Genomic DNA, 16720 nt, shown 5'->3' with positions numbered 1-16720 from the left:
CGTTCCTCTTTTCCAATTGAGCAATCCTATCGCGAGTTTTGACAATTGTAATTGGGAAACAGCCCTCTAGGGTTCCACTTCCGACGGAGATCTCGAGGAACTTGGCGAGGGCAGTGTCGCCAAGGACCCTGGCCTACAAGCATAAACGGTTAGCCTTGTTATAGATTTCTGTCTGAAGGTTCACTTTGCCAGAGTATACATTTGCTTCTTCATCCTTACCATTCAATTCTGCATATACTGGCCTAAAGCAACCGGGAAAGCCCGCTTTTACAGTTTGACCATCGGTTTGTATATGGCCGGCTGCAGAGCGGCGTTGCTCCAGCCGGTTATGGTAGAGATGTAGAGTTCTTGCGGCAAACTCAAGGCGGAGTCTTCGTCGGAGTAATGTCGCAATGTCAAATAAGACGGAAGTAGTCCGCGTAGGCAGCTCAAGCAAACAAAGCCTTATAGCCGTGAGAACCTGCGCCGCTTGTCGTTAGCGTCAAGGCACCGAAAATATATAAGGTGAACTATGCTTACTTGATCAAGCGGTTCCTTGAGATGGTTCAAGATACTGTTTATCTGCTATCTCTCTTGCTTGCCGTTGCCGAGAAACCCTCGCTTACGGTCGAATATGAACTCAAAAGTTCTTTCTTGTACATGTTCAAGGCGAACTAGGGCGTCACGCACCTCGGGGGTACACTTCTCATGCGCGCTAAGCAATGTTTGCGCTTCACAGAGTGTGTCGCAGTAGCAGAGCAAGTTTAGAGTCAGAGGCAGTTTGCCATGCTGGGGGGCTTCTTCCGTGGTGTAGGACGGTTCGTACTTCTCGGGATAGTCGATAGTGACTCTGGGATTCAAGTCAGTGCCATACTTGGGAGTGTCACCGTCACGCTCAATGGCCCACGTGAAACTGACATGGAGTTGGTGGCGTTGATCTCGAACTTGAGAATCGCCTCTCACATACTCGAACGCTTAATGGTACGGGCTCAGAACCGGGTCACTACGGCGAAGAAGAACAGTCCACCCCGGCGGGCGGCCCAGAACAGGTCCTGTTTCTCGGTTCGGCTGGCTACGGCGGTGCGGCCGTCTGGGACAACCATCTCGATCTTGGTAATCCACCCTTGGCTAGTTGCGCCCCAGCCTTGCCCACCAACGAGTAGGTATCCGGCCGAGCCAACCATTGGGGAGTTTCCATGGGGGAAGAAGCGATTGACTTCCTTGAGCTTGGCCGCGAGCTCTTCGACACGGCATGACGGGCCGAAGCAAATCTCTTGACTCAGGGATCTTAGTCCGCCGGTTGAAGTCCAGCGTGTCGATCAGAATACCGTCATGAATAGCGCCGGGGAAGTTCATGATATGGCCCGAGGACAGGACGCCGACGGTCGCCTTGAGCTGTGTGGCGCGGTTTAGCGCTTGCGACACGTCTGACGGTGATTCAGGAGGGTGAGTTTCACGAGGAAAGTGCTCAGGGGTGTCACCACCAGGGTCATGCGGCGGCATGGCTCGTAAGCCTCCGCCCCCCGGACAAGGACCTTGCTAGAATATTTATGTGTTGTGGTATAATATCTGGCATCTTGCATGGGTCTCATGTTGAGAAGGAAATTCAAAGAGCCTTGACTGCGAAGGGACTTCTACAAACGTAAAAGAAGCGTACGGCTATGGAGATAATGAAGCTATCGGTATTCACGGTGATGTCTACATATGTAAGCTTAAAGCGACATGAGGTGAAGTGGGCTACATGGAGCACAAGTAGTATACACCGTCTCGCTGCGACCTCTGTCTGTCCGCAGGCGCCTAGCCGCAGAACGGTGGCTTTTAAAGTTGGGGTTCGTAGAAAACTTCCTGTGGATTGGTGCGGCCTCTGGAACTGTCCAGTGATTCATGGTTCGGTTAGAGAAAAGTTCCGAGGGCTTTGAGGGGCTATGGAGCAAACACGAGGTTGAAACAATATCGCAACCGTGCCGTGGCCGGTGTCGTTCGGAACTTCCGCTAGAAAGAACCCACATCACAGCTCGCGCCTCTTCAATGTTCCAATTTCCATTCAATGTCGTCTTACGCGCTGGGCCCTGTTCCATGTCCTATATCATCGCTCGGGCAATAGCGTGAACTTTGTCGAGGATGTCCTGTTGGATGAGCCTGCCTCTATTGAACGAGCAAGCAGACTGGACGTAGTTGCTAGATGTAAAAAACTTTTACACTTGAAAGTTTACGACCCTGTCCCTATTGTAGCTGAGTAACCGTTTCCACGACGGATATAATATATGTCCTTGTAGAGAGTGAGATGAAGACAATAAATACTCAATATGCAGTGTGGAAGATGTTGAGCGTTGCGAATCTCAACTCTCAGTTTTCGGTAAAAAAAAAAAAAACTTAGTGTATGAAAGCGAAGCTGAGACAACACTAAATGAGTCGACTATGAGTTACGTTTCTCAGTGTATTCAGTTACTCAGAGGCGTTTTTGGTAACCTCCTACGGTCAAAAGTACTCGGCGTCTTTTGCTTTTTTTGAGGTTCTCTACGAGGTTAGTACAATCGTCATTCCTGATGAGATTGCTGCTAATTAAGGCGATCTTAAATAATTCTATAGAAAATACTTTATTAAATATTGCTATTATAACCAATACAATAAATATAGATATTTTATATATAATTTCTATCTATTAATAACTTATATCTTAACCATAAAATTTAAATAAGTAATATTATTAGAAGTAATTAAGATATCTTTTTTAAAGATAAGAACCATTAAATTAAATTTTATTAATTTATACTGAAAATATAAAAAATATATCAATTCATGTACCTACTTATTTGAGACCTTTAAATGATAAACAATTTGGGCATTATTTAGCTGGTTTAATAGATGGAGATAGTCATTTTATCCTTTAAATTTCTTATATGAAATTAATGGTTTATTAATTTATAGTCTAATTTTTCTATATATTATTCTTAATATTTATATTAGTAAATTTATAATTTCTAAAGATTTAATAAAATATATATCCACAAATAATAAAATAGGAAAATATTTAATTTTCTTTTTAGAAAAATATTTAAATTTATGAAATAAAAGTAGTAATTATTTATTAAGTTTCTGTTATGTTATGTTATTATAATATGTTATTATTTGTAAATTTAGTTTATACTTGATATTATCATAATAATTTTTATTTTATATATCTATTGAATATTCACCCATTAGATATATAAAAAGGGGGTATCGTTTAATAGGTAAAACTGCGATTTTGCATATCGTTAATTCGGGATCGACTCCTGATATCTCCATAAGCGCTCAAGGCCAGCGTTTCCCATGTATCCGTCAATCTCGGCTCGGACCATCTAGCCATCATGGAAGCACTAGCATATGTTGAGCATTTGGAGGCATTTCTCCAAGATGATAACGTGCCCCCACGAGGTATGAGAAATTACCATTGACAACGTCCTTATTGAGAGATTCTAACTGGTCGATGAGATGGTCACCATGAGCATGACAGATGGTTTTGCTCGCCTTACTGGAAAGACCCAGTGTGCGAGGGTCCATGTCGATTTTGGCACGCATATGCTCGGGTGTGCCATGCATAATGCGTCAGCGGCACGGTGCCCTGCTATTGTCTTTGCTGGTCTATGCCAATACTCTGGAAGGAGATTTGCCTGGTTCTCGGGCAGAGTTTATCCACTGGCTCCGGGATGCGCCGGATCAGGAGCAGATGGTGTCGCAGTGCTGTCGGTATTGTACGGAATTCAAGACGGAAAATAACATAAAGCAGGCGCTCAACAGAGCTCCTCAGTTCCCGACCAGTGATTCAAAAGACCCCGTCTATCTCACTGGAGCGCGAGAGGTTATGGATGAGAGTTAATGCCTGCTCCTTGGACCAGAGCGTTTGGGAAGCCGTCCGCCCTGCAGCAGTGCCGCTAAAAGCAGCGAAAGCCATGGTTTCCCTGATAGCAAATACCGACCAGCTTTGATTATTGTGGGATATTCTGGTCGCAACCATGCGACTATATGACAATTGGTGACATTGGCTGAAAACATCTCGGAAGTGCGAGTTCTCGATGCTTTAGAAAGCGACTTTTGCTTCCACATTAGCCATCGAGCTTCCCTAGGTTTGCGAAGGATTGCCAGTGCGTCAATCGAGTGAATATGGAGCTGCTATAACCTGTCTGCCATTGGATTCCGGCAGATATGAGATATGGCTTGCAATAGACACAAAGGCACAATGGCGAAAAACGGAGTGATCAAGCATACGGACCGCCGGAGATGGTTCGTGGTGAACGATTCTTGCCGGAAACACACAATTGGTTAGAACCATGGCAATGCCAATGCATTTAGAGTAATCCTAGCTTCGGAATATCCCCCAGACCTCCACCCTGTTACAATAGACTTCCCGTGTCCGAACCTGGCACTACCACCGGCACGGAAACCAGCCTGACAGTGCCTTGGCATGCTTTCGTGCTTACGGAGCCGACGAAATATCCCTTGGCTCCAACGGCCAACTACCACTACCAAATTGCGTCATGTCTGGTCGAGAAGTCGGTATGAGACTCAATGGGGCGGAGTTCCGAGGACACGTCTTCATCTACGGAGTATAATGGGCAGTTATTGTCACACGGATTAGGTCAAGCAAGGATTAGAAGCCCTTTATTACACAAGGAGATCACGAGAACTATGGGGCACACTAGGCACGGGCTACGGTCGCACATTAGATTAACTCCGTAAAATCCCGCTAAATTCATTTTTACACTTTAGGGTTATTACTCTTTTTATTAAAATAAATCTTATAAAAATCATAAAAAATTAAGTTTTAATATTTTTAAATATATTTATAAGTCTTATAATTTATTTTATTTTTTATTATTTTGTTTTATTTTTTAAGCTTTTTTTATAAATAACCCTAAAATAACCCTAACCCTAATATATAATTTTTAATAGTAAAAATATTTTGAAAAATTAAAATAAAATAATTATAAAGTTTTATAATAAAAATTATATATTATATAATTTTAAAAGAATTATTTAAAATTATCTTATATTTTTTTAAGTAAATTTTAAGTAGTAAAAATTAATTTAGCAGGATTTTGCGGAGCTTAGCTAATGTGCGACCGTACACGGGCCGTTCCTTTCATGTATATAAGATGGTCCCCCCTCGCCTCATGGCTTGGGAAAACCAAGGACCTTTGACATCCTAGAAGATTATCATTGAATTGAGCCTTTTTGCTTCGAGCCCTCTAATGAGCCCTCGTCACAGTTATTCATTCAGGGATGTGGGCGACAGAGTAACCACAGGAGCTGTGACGAACTGCTTGTGGCTCAGGTAAAAACTAGAAAACGATTGAAGCGCGATTTCTCAAACAGTCTGGAATAAATACGAATAACTTTTGCGTAGATTCCGCAGCTAGCAAAAATAATCGTCAGATTACGTGGTGTAGAAACAGCCTTTGTTTGCTGACCACCATGACTCGACCTAATATAGCTAGAGGAACACAAGCTTTAATTCGTCCCTTCTCTCGTGGCATAGCAACGAACCGGCCAATACCCCTTATTATAAATGGCAAAGACATCGTTACCGAAACCACCTTTGAAGCCATCAGTCCACTTACATGTAAAAGAGCCTCAGACTGCTCATCCGCGTCTCACGAGCATGTCGAAAGTGCCGTTGCAGCAGCGCAGGCGGCATTCTCGGCGTGGGCGACTACGAAGCCATCATACCGGCGGGACATATTCCTTGCGGCCGCAGACATTATGGCCAAGCGAAGGAAAGAGCTTGGGGAGTACTTGAACCAGGAAATCGGAGCGAACCAAGGCTACCAGGACTTCATCATTGGTCTGTCCATCGAGGGCCTCAAAGATACTGCAGGAAGGATTGCTGGCGCCTGCCAGGGCTGGGTTCCTGAGTTGGTTCATGAGGGAATGAAGGCAATGGTTCTGAAACGCCCGTATGGCGTCAACTTGGGCATCGCTCCATGGTAAGCCCAGGCTATGAAAGACATGGGGAAAGAATTAATGACGTGTTTTTAACTGTCCGCCACCGTTCAGGAACGCCCCCTATCACCTTGGCCTTCGATCCGTCACTTTCCCCCTGGCCACCGGAAACACGGCCATCTTGAAGGGAGCAGAGTTCTCGCCCCGCTGCTACTGGGTCATAGCAGACATTTTCCGAGAAGCCAGCCTCCCTGATGGAGTGCTGAATCTGCTGTTCCATCGGCCGGATCATGCGGCAGCAGTCACAGAGTCCCTTATCGCCCATCCTCATGTCAAAAAGATTAATTTCACCGGCAGCACAAAGGTCGGCAGCATCTTGGCAGCATCCGCAGGGAGGCACCTCAAGCACTGCTTGATGGAGCTTGGCGGCAAGGCCAATGCCATTGTGCTCAAGGACGCTGACCTTGAGAAGGCAGCGGTCCAATGCGCCATGGGGGCTTTTATGAATGTGAGATTGGACCTACGAATCTCACTTGAGTTGGTTTTATGCTAATGGATGTTAAGGCCGGCCAAATCTGCATGTCAACCGAGCGCATACTAGTACACGCCTCGGTGGCAAGAGACTTCGAGCCCATCTTGAAGCGCACCATTAATGATATTTTTGGCTCGACTCTGGCTACGCCGACCTTGGTCACATCCGCATCGGCGGCGCGTAACCGGGCTCTTATCCAGGACGCCATCTCTAAGGGAGCCACGAGCCTGGACATCTACTCTGCTGACCTTGGGGAGATGGTCGAGACCAAGATGCGGCCCGTTGTTCTGACCAATGTCGACAAATCAATGGAATTGTACGGCGGAGAGTCATTTGGTCCCAGTGTATCCCTCTATTGCTTCGACTCGGAAGAGGAGGCCATCGAGTTGGCCAACGATACTGAGTACGGCTTAGCAGCTTCGGTTTTCACTGAGAACCTTGGCTCTGGCTTCCGTATAGCTGAGAGGCTCGAGTCGGGCGCGGTGCATATCAACTCCATGACGGTGCACGATGAGTATTCTTTGCCGCATGGTGGAGTGAAGAAGAGCGGCTGGGGTCGATTTAACGGGTATCAGGGTCTGAATGAGTTCCTGTACTGCAAGACGTTGACTTGGATGGACTAGGCAATGGTTTATTTAGCGTATGGTTTCTCAGTTGGCATCGGTTGTAGACCATGATCGTTTGACAGACAGTTGTAGCATCACACAAGATCGAGTGTAACAGCGCCGAGTCTGCCAATTGTATGAAACGAGAATTACTCCGCGCAGCTCTTTATGTACAAACGAAACCTCTGCAAGGTTGGGTAGCTGCTGCTGTTGGTGACATTGTCTCAGTTTTTCACCATGAGGTGCGATGTCAACAAGTGATTAGAGTCAAGCTTTACAAGTGTGAAAAGAGGATCGTTGCGTAGATTGTGGTGAAAGATGTCTATAATATATCTGCTAGAAAGAACAAGAGTAGTTGGTGTCTATATAGTCCCTAATATAGGAGGGATCAGGGCAATTAAAGTACGATTGTATCGCGGGCTACTCTTCCTGCTGTCCTATCCACGTTCCCATAAACGAGGGTTGAAGACATGTCTCGGATGAGAGCACGCCAGCAAGGCTAGCGGAGGATGGGACATCTGTAGGGGGCCAGTGTTCTGGACGATCTTCTTTTTCCCGCCTATCGGCCATTGCCGAGAAGAGCGTGATCAAGTGTCTTTATCCAGATTCGCTATCTTGGTATGCTCCTCTGGGATGCGGGTTCTACACCGGGGCGGGGACATTACTGAATGTGCTAAAGCCAAATAAGACCAAGTCTGTTATTATCGTGCTTCTTTATTAGCAGTGTCGGGATTGCCGCGTTGATAGCTGCTGCATGACTCCAAGTGAGGGGCAGCTCGTGGCAGTTGTGATGAGAAACTCGCATTCGTGAATGGTTTGAGGGTATGAATATAAATGCAACAAAAATTGGAGACCAGGGAATAGAAGCCTTGGTGAAGAGGATGACAGATCGTGGCGCTTACTGTGCTATGATTGTACTTGACGAATCCGAGTCATTATTTGGGTGTCTAGGCCCGAAAGGCACTGCCGTATCTGTGGACATGCCACCCCCGAACAGTGCTATTAGTATTAAACCGAATACATTCTTCATAGAAGATAGGAGCTTACATCAGTTGCTTGAAGGGGGCTCCAACCCCCGAAAAGTTGGTACATGGAGTTAACTAGTGTACCCTGTACGCGGTTCCCTACGTTAATAGTACATGTCTGAATAGTTATCCCTCAGTTGATGGAGCTCCATCAACATGGGTATTTCGCCGTCGATGAGTTATGTAAAGTTTACTCTATAAATGACTTTGACACGACAATAAGCAACTTGCGCGAGGGAAGGTTCAGTATTACACTAGATAAGCTAAGACTATTGTCGGTCTAACCATGATCTGCTATAGGTGTTCAAGTCGGTGATTTATTGGAATTAGGCCAAGTCTATGACTGGGAGGAAAAATATTGTAAAGCGGGCGCTGGATAACGAGGCACAGACCGCCGAGTTTCAGAGCATCATATGTAGCGTCGTTATCCACGATCGCCAATGGAGCGCTTCGACAAGTTTGCCAACGCAGTTTAGCACATCTAGTTTCGACCCTTTACCCAAGGACTTGGTAAGCAGAGACTACCGCCGTGAACTCAGGTCAATGAGTAATGTTGTCTGAAGGCGAAGAACCCGTATCTGAAAGCTATGCTAGCGTTTATTATAATTAGCGACAAGTCCGGCGAGCCCATCTTTAAAGCCGCAAAAGAGGAAAGCTACCTGGATGAAGACGCGTTCGAGGTTATGAATATCCAAACCTATTAATGGAGAAAGAAGGCTGTAGGTGAGGTCCCTCTAGCCTACCTGGGGCCGTCACTGGCGAACCCGTCCATGAGGCCGCCTTCGTGGGTTGTTCTCCAGTATCTGCGTGCCGAGTCTGCCCGGAGCCTGCTTCTAAAGCCGCGCCTCATTCTTCTCAATTTGGGCTTGCTAAAGGGGCCTCTAGGAGGTAAAGATCGACTCACACCCATCGGGCCCTCTTCTGCTGCTTTTCTTCCGATTGTGGAATTATAATATTATCTAAGCAATATCGGCATTCGATTTCGCTTTCACCATGTGCCGCCTCTGGTGGATCTGGGTATGGTGAAGGATATAAAAAGTTACCATCAGTCATCATATCTTGTTGTTGACTTCTTGGTGCACCAGGGTTGGCATTTTCCGTTTCCTTGTCATATGGCAACTTATGGGAGTTTATCCGATTCCAGACAAGCCAGCAGCGCCGATATAAAATGGACACTACCAGCTGGGCTTGCAACGTAGGCTCAGCACTCGGGACGAGTTCCCGTATCATCTTGAGACAAGAGCCGCACGGCCCTCGCGCCATTCTTTTGTGATAAGACGACGGACTTCCATAGCTTCCCTAGCGAGTGGGGATTCGCGCATGCGAATAATCGGGACAAGTTGTTCGAGCCGGCTGACGGCCCCAGTAACTCCAAGCATGGCAACATCATCATTTACCACTGTCTTGACGAGTGGATGGCGAGAAATGGCTGAAATGATTCAGTTAGAAAGTCATAGCTAATGCGACATATGCAATCTACTCACCTAGCTTGAGGGCTTGTTGAAGGGTTGAAAGCATGAACATGGCCAGTTCTTTGATGTCGGGCGAATCCCGGAGGCGACGGTCAAGACAAATAGTTGCGTCATCAATAACGGCCAAGTTGCTCGCACAGTCCAAGAATCGAGTCTCATAGTTCAACACGTGCCATCTAAATGGAATGGACATCTTGAGGTACGTGGAAAAGAGGCCCCGGCACTTCTCGGTCCGAGACCTAATGTCTTGGGCTTTTGAAACGGCGAGTTCGCCGTTTTGGGGTTGGTTTTACCGTTTCATCTCTCCTCTCCTTGATCATAAGACTAAGGACACGGCCCCGTGTCTTGTCTTCGTTCTGGGCCACTGTTCCCCTTGACAGCTGAGTGGAGAAACATCAAGACCGGAAGACACAATGTTGGCAGTATCAAATTGTATCGGTCTATGAATGACCTGACTTACTCCACCCTGGCACAGCCCGAAAACGAATGCCTCGAGCCGCCCACTGACGACGATGAGGAAGCCGCAACAAGTGACTTTGCTCCCGATTTTAGTCGGTTTGGTGCCGCAGTCCCCATTGTCTCTGACCGCTGCTGAAACCTCGAGGAGTTTTTACGCAGAGGCGACCAGTACACAGGAATAGAACGATCCAGCCTTGATCCAAATCGAAACACTACTCAACGAATGGGCTCTACATTTTGGCTCAAAAGTGAGTCTGCCGGCTCACATTGCTGTACCAGATGGATAGTTGCCTGCGATGACGGGGATTCTCAACTAGATACAAGTCAGCGACGAGGCAGGTGTGCCTGCCCATGAATATGTTGATGACCCCGAGGCCAAAGTCAAACAATACATGGATACCCTGTCTAAAACTGGTGTTCCCGATCCGAGATTCCGACTTGCACTTTTGCCGACTTCTCTTGAGAGGTTTCCTGACCTTCAGCGGAAAACCAGGCTCAATTTATGCCCTCAGCGGTGGAACAATGCGATATGCTTCTGAGTCTGTACATTAAGTTTCTTACTAATTTTCTGGGCGAAACTTCATGGCATCGCTTCCATGATATCGATCGTTGGCAGGTATAAGCCAAAAAGCAAATTAGGGTGGCTTGAGTTAGTAGAATAAGGTGTTCCCCAGAATCGCCGCCCCTGGTGTTACACGGAAAAGGCCCAACAGATCGCGAAGCCCAACAAAGCGGCTTCACCGACAAAGGACTTATTGGTTACACAATCAGAACACGTTCCCGGGCAAGAGCCCTAGGCTCGGGCGTTCCTTTCATGTATATATATAGAGGTCACCTCTCCCTTTCTTCCTTGAGAAAACTAAGGACCTTTGACATCCTACGAGATTATTATTGAATTGAGCCCTTTTTGCTCCAAGCCGTCTGATTAAGCCCTTGCCGCAGCTAGAAGGAAGAGTTATTAATTCGCAGTATAACTAGCCGTTGATAGGCATAACCAGGAATAGACGGAGTGTTTCGTATAAAACATGATCCGGGCAGCGTGTATTCGCCAAATCAAACTCCGTTGTCGGATCATGGGCCTCCTCGCCCAACACTGAAAACACTTTCCGTTGAACCTTTTTCAGTACTACAGGCTCTCGAGCTAGCTGATGGACCAAGAAGCAAAGCAGAAACTCATTGGAGTCACGGGCAGCGAAAACGAGATTTATGAGGTCATCTCTGGCTTTGGTCAAGTCACGTTGTTTTCTCAAGGAAGTTGGTGAAAGTCCCTTTACAAGACTCCGTCTCGTGCCGCTGAGCCTCAATAATCATGCTTTCTAAAGAGTCACGAGCGGTTCTGTATGACCTCAGCAACCCGGTGTTGTCACGAGCCATGTAAACATTTTGAAGCGTTCTCTTATTGCTAGCTATTGAGTCGCTCTTTTGAAGGCCTTTGAAAAGCGCGTGTCTTCAATATTTGCTTCCGTTTACAGGCAATGATATTGGTGGAGTCTCCCAGAAACAAGTCGGTCGAAGAACCAAGGCGTAATCGTAAGACAGGGGTCTCAGATTTATGCTTAAGGATATGTCCTGATTCGAAACGAGGCGCCGTAGCAAATTTTGAAAATGAGACTATAAAACATGTAACGGTAGATAGCGTGGCTTATGCGACTCGGAGGCCAGCAATCTCCTTGAAGCCCTTCATTCTGAACCGTCTTCAGTGAAGATGGCTTCGGGGACGAGAGGTCCGAAGCAGACATGAGGCTTCGCAATGGTCCATAGCCAAATCTGTGGAATTATTCAGACACAACGAGGAGATTTTAGGCGAGTCTCTGGTTAAAACGGTAAACAATTCTCCGGAGTACTATCTATACGTATTACCGTATCGCTCGTGATCTTGGAGGGATATTAAGAATCAGCGCTTAGTTCTATAAGCTTTAAGTTTATTCTGTTTCCGTAAACCCTATAGCATTACTCATTAGTTTTAATGAGTACTTTCATATACCTAAAAGCATTAAAATAAATTAGTACCTATACTCTATATATCTTAGTCGCGTTAACGTTAAACTCACTAAAAACGCTTTATTATTTCTAGTCTTTACTTGATCGGATTAGACTTAGTTTTGTTGCAAGATTACTTAGAATAATAGAGAGCAGTAAATCTACCTTAGCAGCCGTGTTACTATAATAGTAACAGTTATAAAGCTTCTAGGGTGTCTTTTAGGTCGACGGCAGTTCTTACGAAAATGCCTAACACTCCTACGCTAACATTTCCAAGATTAGTGATATTGAAGTGACCCACCGAAAACGCTGCTAAGCACTGGCTGTTAAGATCACAGAACCCTTGGCTGCTTCTGATAGATAATACCGATGACCCGGGAGTTGATGTTATGGGCTATTTTTCGGGCGGAGAAAGAAGCGTGATTCTTATTATCACTCGTAACCCGACTAAGAGATATGAAATAGAAGCTTATTTATTTTTTTCACTTCGACAAACTCGAGACTAGGGAAGCTAGCGACCTCCTTTTAGCAGCAGCCGTTCTATCGCGCCTATGGGGAGTGCCCGTAAGAAAATAAGCCGATAAAATCGCTTAAGTTCTAGGATATTTTCCTCTCGCCCTTATTTATGCTAGAAAGGCTACTCTTGGCTAAACAGTGCTCTCTCAGTTACTATCCAAAATATTATAAACGAACTTGGAATAAGATTCGCCGCATTCAGAGCCGAAGAGCATCTCGTGGTCACAACATGGAGTATATATCAAGCATGAGTGTGTATCCTTCTTATAAGATGGTTATCCACGAAAGCAAGAAGGATCAACGGTCAATAGGTGCCCTTGCTTTATTGAAGGTATTCTCATTCTTCTACTGCGAAAACAGCGAGTTTGATCTAATTGAAACTGCGGCCTGAACCCCGGCGAGAACGCAAAGGCGCCCAAGCAAAGGAGCAAGCTGCCAAGCACGTACTCGTATATTCTAGACCCAGAAGATGGAAGGCGGTCTTTCGCGACTGGGTTACCGCTCTCGCAGAGCAAATTACTAGACCCAATACTGTTCTTTCAGATGTTCCGAGGGATGAGGACGACATACCTTTTCATGAAGACTGGTTTCGTAGTGCGCTGTCTCTTCTGGTTCGACTTTGCATGGCAACATTGCACGATGCAGACAATAGTTACTGGATGCATCAGTTGTTGGTACCAGTACAAGGGAGCAAGCCATTTGGTGCCAGACAGCGTGCACGGCACTGGTCAACATGCAGTCCACATTCTTCCAGACCCCTCGCAGATACACATCTCGGAACGAAAGGGTGAAAAGGCAGATCCATCCGCATGTTGAGCATGTACCCAAGTCGCAGGAAGCAATCACGAAGTGTTTGGAGGAAAACCAGAGATCTCTCCCTCGACCTTGACCATTGACGTGGCTTATACCTCGGCAGGGCTTTCGAGGCTTCCAGGCGGCTGAATATGTTAAGTTCAGTTTGGTCTATCTGAACTGTGGCTATTACACCAAGGTTTAGGAGCTTCAGGTGCGAGCGAAGGACTATATCTTCGCAAACCTAGGCCTCGTGTCTAAGGATGTCATCAACATCGCTCTTTTGTCGTCTCATGATCTTGTCTTGCAGGCGCGGAACGATTAGGCGAGAGTGTTCCAACACCAAGTACTCGAGTCTGTCAAGAAATGCTGAGGTCCAGATCATCCTTCAACCTTACAGATCATGGATTCTCTTGCCGCCAATTGCCTGTTGTACAGCAGATTGGCAGAAGCTACTCAATTGCTTGAAGAAGTAATTGAAAAATTGTCGAGGTAAGAAGGCTTCGGCCCTGAACACGAGAATACATGGACAGCTGTGGACGACCTTTCCATGGTCAAGCTTCGCTATTTCAATAACGAAGAGGGATTCCAGTTGGAATTGCAAGCTTATGAGGGGCTGCAGAAAATCTTGGATCCAACGCATCAAAAAGCTTTGGAAGCCAAAGATAGTCTTCTGGGAATCTACGGCTTTATTGGCGAGGAGCATCCACCACATGCCCACAAGATGAGTGACGAAGCTGTGCAAATTCGCCACAGAGATCCAGAACGTGAACAACGTTTACTCTCAAACCCAAGTTGACTCTGTCAAAGATCAAAACGGCCATGAATCTGTTCGAAGAGGCCGAAGAGATTTTTCTAGAAGGCTTGTCGGCCGCTGAAAGGAACTTTAGCGAGTACCATCTAGGAACGCTGACGGCTCGAACCTGGCTTGCGCATCTTTATTGGCGCCAAGGACGCTATTCGGACGCTGCGGCATATGGGAAGATGCCATCCAAAAGCGAAAGTACAAACTATCAAAACGCGCAGATGGGGAACATACGTATCGCAGAAAGTGGTATTCTCATTTTGAACAATTTGTTTTGTTTCTCTTATTATGTTTTAATCGTATGTCGACTTGTCCGAGATTCTCGGCTAAGACGTATTCACGCATTCTAGTCCAAGCAATGTGGTTCCTGGCTCCTTGCTACGAGGATCAGGGCAAAATCGACGATGCCCTGAAGATGCGTGAGCAAATTACAAAACTTCGTAGCTTTAGCAGTGAGGGACGAGGACATCGGCACAAACTCTGGCAATATGGGGCAGAAAAGACGGAGGTATTACTGAGCTTGAAGGGACGCAATGAGAAGCATGGCACTGCTGCTGACAAACGAATTTTCCTCCTACATGTTGGACATTTCGAATGCTGCACAAGAAGGTAGTCAAAGACTTAACCATCGATTTTCTGGGGAGAGGTGTTCATTATTTGCCCGGGAAATTGAGTTCAGCCTTGGCTGAGTCGTCGTGTCGGTTGCAATCGGCTAATGCATTCAGGTATAAACTGTGACAAGGGCTTAGTGAGGGCTTGGAGTTAATAGCTCAATTCATCTCCTAACAGTCTTTAGTATAAGAATCAATCTCTAATGTTAGCAGTGTGGTATTTTAGTAAGCGGGCGGAGCAGTATACAGGCCTACTAGCCGATCTTAGTAAGGTCAAGTTATTAATATCTACATTCTTTGATATCAATATTTTACACGAAAAAACCTAATAATAAGCTTACTTTAATAAACGCGTTAAGTAATATTATATCTTTAGCTTTAAAGGGTCCTCGGCTTTCTCAAGGCTTGGATGGACCAAAGAGCTCTATTTATCCAAGAAGTCCGTGAGCCTTGTGCCATAGGTTTTGTGATTGTAGCCTTTCGTGTAACCGTGTGACACTAAATTACAAAGCATCAGGGACTACTGGCTACGCCTGATCACAAGCCCATAAGACTTTGATAAGTTCGCTCGAACTCTTTGAGGAATCTGCCCCACGAGCAGCCGCCTGTTTATGCAACCCGCGAAGTTCCTTTTCCGTTTCTTACGTTATAATGCCATAATACGATGCCTTAGCAGCTGATCTGCAAATAAAGTGTATGCAAATTCCCCTGGAACCGAGCGCAAATGGAGGAGCCAATAGTAGCAGTTATGAAACTTACCTTGCCGTCAGGCTAGATACGCGGGATATTCTAGAATATCTTACCTGTGAAGTAGATACTAGAAAGTCTTCCACGTGCCATATGCCCCATGGGAGGCGGCAGCACGAGCCCTCCCATGGCACTAAGAATATCATCCATTTATTCTCGCCCATCTCCATCACTTGCACCCCCAGCTCTTCCGCCGCCTTCCACCGGCCTTAGCTCCGATAAGTCAACACCAAGTAGGCCATGCTCGTCAACGTAGACCTGTCTCGAATCTGCACTCTATGCCTCGGTCGCCTCTGCGTCGATACTGGGGCTCGGTGACTTCAAGAAACTGGCATCGTTTACGTTATCGAGAACCATTACCCGAGTTCATGTCCTCTAGTTCTAAAGCCAGTCGTGCACAAGCGGAAATGCATTGGCTTTTTGATTCTGCCGCCCATGAGCCTTAATGCGGATCGCGATATCTCGAAAGCTCCGCTTAAACCGAGCAATGTTGCCAGCATAGGCCTAGAAGATTCAGGTTTCTGAAGATGACTATCGAGTTCAGAGTGCATACTCGATGGCTACCTGCGACTTATTTCATGCAGGTAAGCGACCTTCTTCCTGGAAGTGACCAACGTGTTGGGTAATAGACCTACCCGACACCGCCAACGCCGACAAACGCAATCCGCGACCCTGGCCGTCCACAACTTTCTCCGATCTGGTCGAGTATTTGCCCCCGTTTTACGAAGTCTTTGTCGCGTGGGAACGAAATCACGATTGACGGGTTTTGCGGCGTTTCTGGTCGGTCTGTTCGTTGGTCAGTGATGGAGGCGTGAATCCAATGCCTGCTGCGTAGACGATTGCTTGCTTGCGTTCAAGCTTCCCTCGGCTGAAGTTGGCCCTGCTTATTGGAGTCCGTGGCGGGATTCCCGAGATCAAAAGTTTCCGATGTTTTCCCGGGTGATGTCGTCATCAGTAAATTGGGCGGGCATTCAGTACGACCATGTACGATAGTATCCAAACCATTTCGAGGCGAAATATCGACGACAAGCAACGGAGGTCTTCTGCTCCATAGCGAGCATCGAGACGGAGTTTGGACGCGAGAGGCAAAAAGCTGTGGAGCCCTGCGAAAAAAAGACCCCAGCTGCGATTGGCTTCGCACATTGGGGCACTGGGGGAAATTAGGGCCCGCTTCTCTTTGAAGGAAGGGGAGCTAGTCGCTGTACCTGGGCGGGTGATAAATTCATGCCAACTTGAATAACGTCCCGGATCAGTACAAGCCAGCAACTTCTAGAT

General features: G+C 46.4%; 3 protein-coding genes across 3 annotated transcripts; 1 reads left to right on the top strand and 2 right to left on the bottom strand.

The window, feature by feature from the left end:
* Window positions 1-968: 968 nt before the first annotated feature.
* J3458_016194 (uncharacterized protein) lies at window positions 969-1482 on the bottom strand (the record flags this gene model as incomplete). Its single annotated transcript, XM_066120933.1, has 2 exons — window positions 969-1252; window positions 1308-1482. 2 exons carry the CDS (start codon window positions 1480-1482, stop codon window positions 969-971), a joined length of 459 nt encoding a protein of 152 aa, XP_065974058.1.
* A 4239-nt stretch (window positions 1483-5721) lies between these two features.
* Window positions 5722-7199, top strand: J3458_016193 (uncharacterized protein; the record flags this gene model as incomplete). The annotated part of the gene is made up of 3 exons (XM_007815123.2): window positions 5722-5945; window positions 6016-6409; window positions 6466-7199. The coding sequence occupies 3 exons, from the start codon at window positions 5722-5724 to the stop codon at window positions 7054-7056; spliced, it is 1209 nt and encodes a 402-aa protein (XP_007813314.2). The 3' UTR covers window positions 7057-7199.
* A 2090-nt stretch (window positions 7200-9289) lies between these two features.
* J3458_016192 (uncharacterized protein) lies at window positions 9290-9728 on the bottom strand (the record flags this gene model as incomplete). The annotated part of the gene is made up of 2 exons (XM_007815124.2): window positions 9290-9492; window positions 9548-9728. The coding sequence occupies 2 exons, from the start codon at window positions 9726-9728 to the stop codon at window positions 9290-9292; spliced, it is 384 nt and encodes a 127-aa protein (XP_007813315.2).
* Window positions 9729-16720: the final 6992 nt, after the last annotated feature.

This window comes from Metarhizium acridum (assembly GCF_019434415.1).
Source record: "Metarhizium acridum strain ARSEF 324 chromosome Unknown scaffold_380, whole genome shotgun sequence".
Lineage (NCBI taxonomy): Eukaryota > Fungi > Ascomycota > Sordariomycetes > Hypocreales > Clavicipitaceae > Metarhizium > Metarhizium acridum.
The sequence above is the reverse complement of the archived record's forward strand: the minus strand, read 5'-3'. Positions and strand labels throughout refer to the sequence as shown.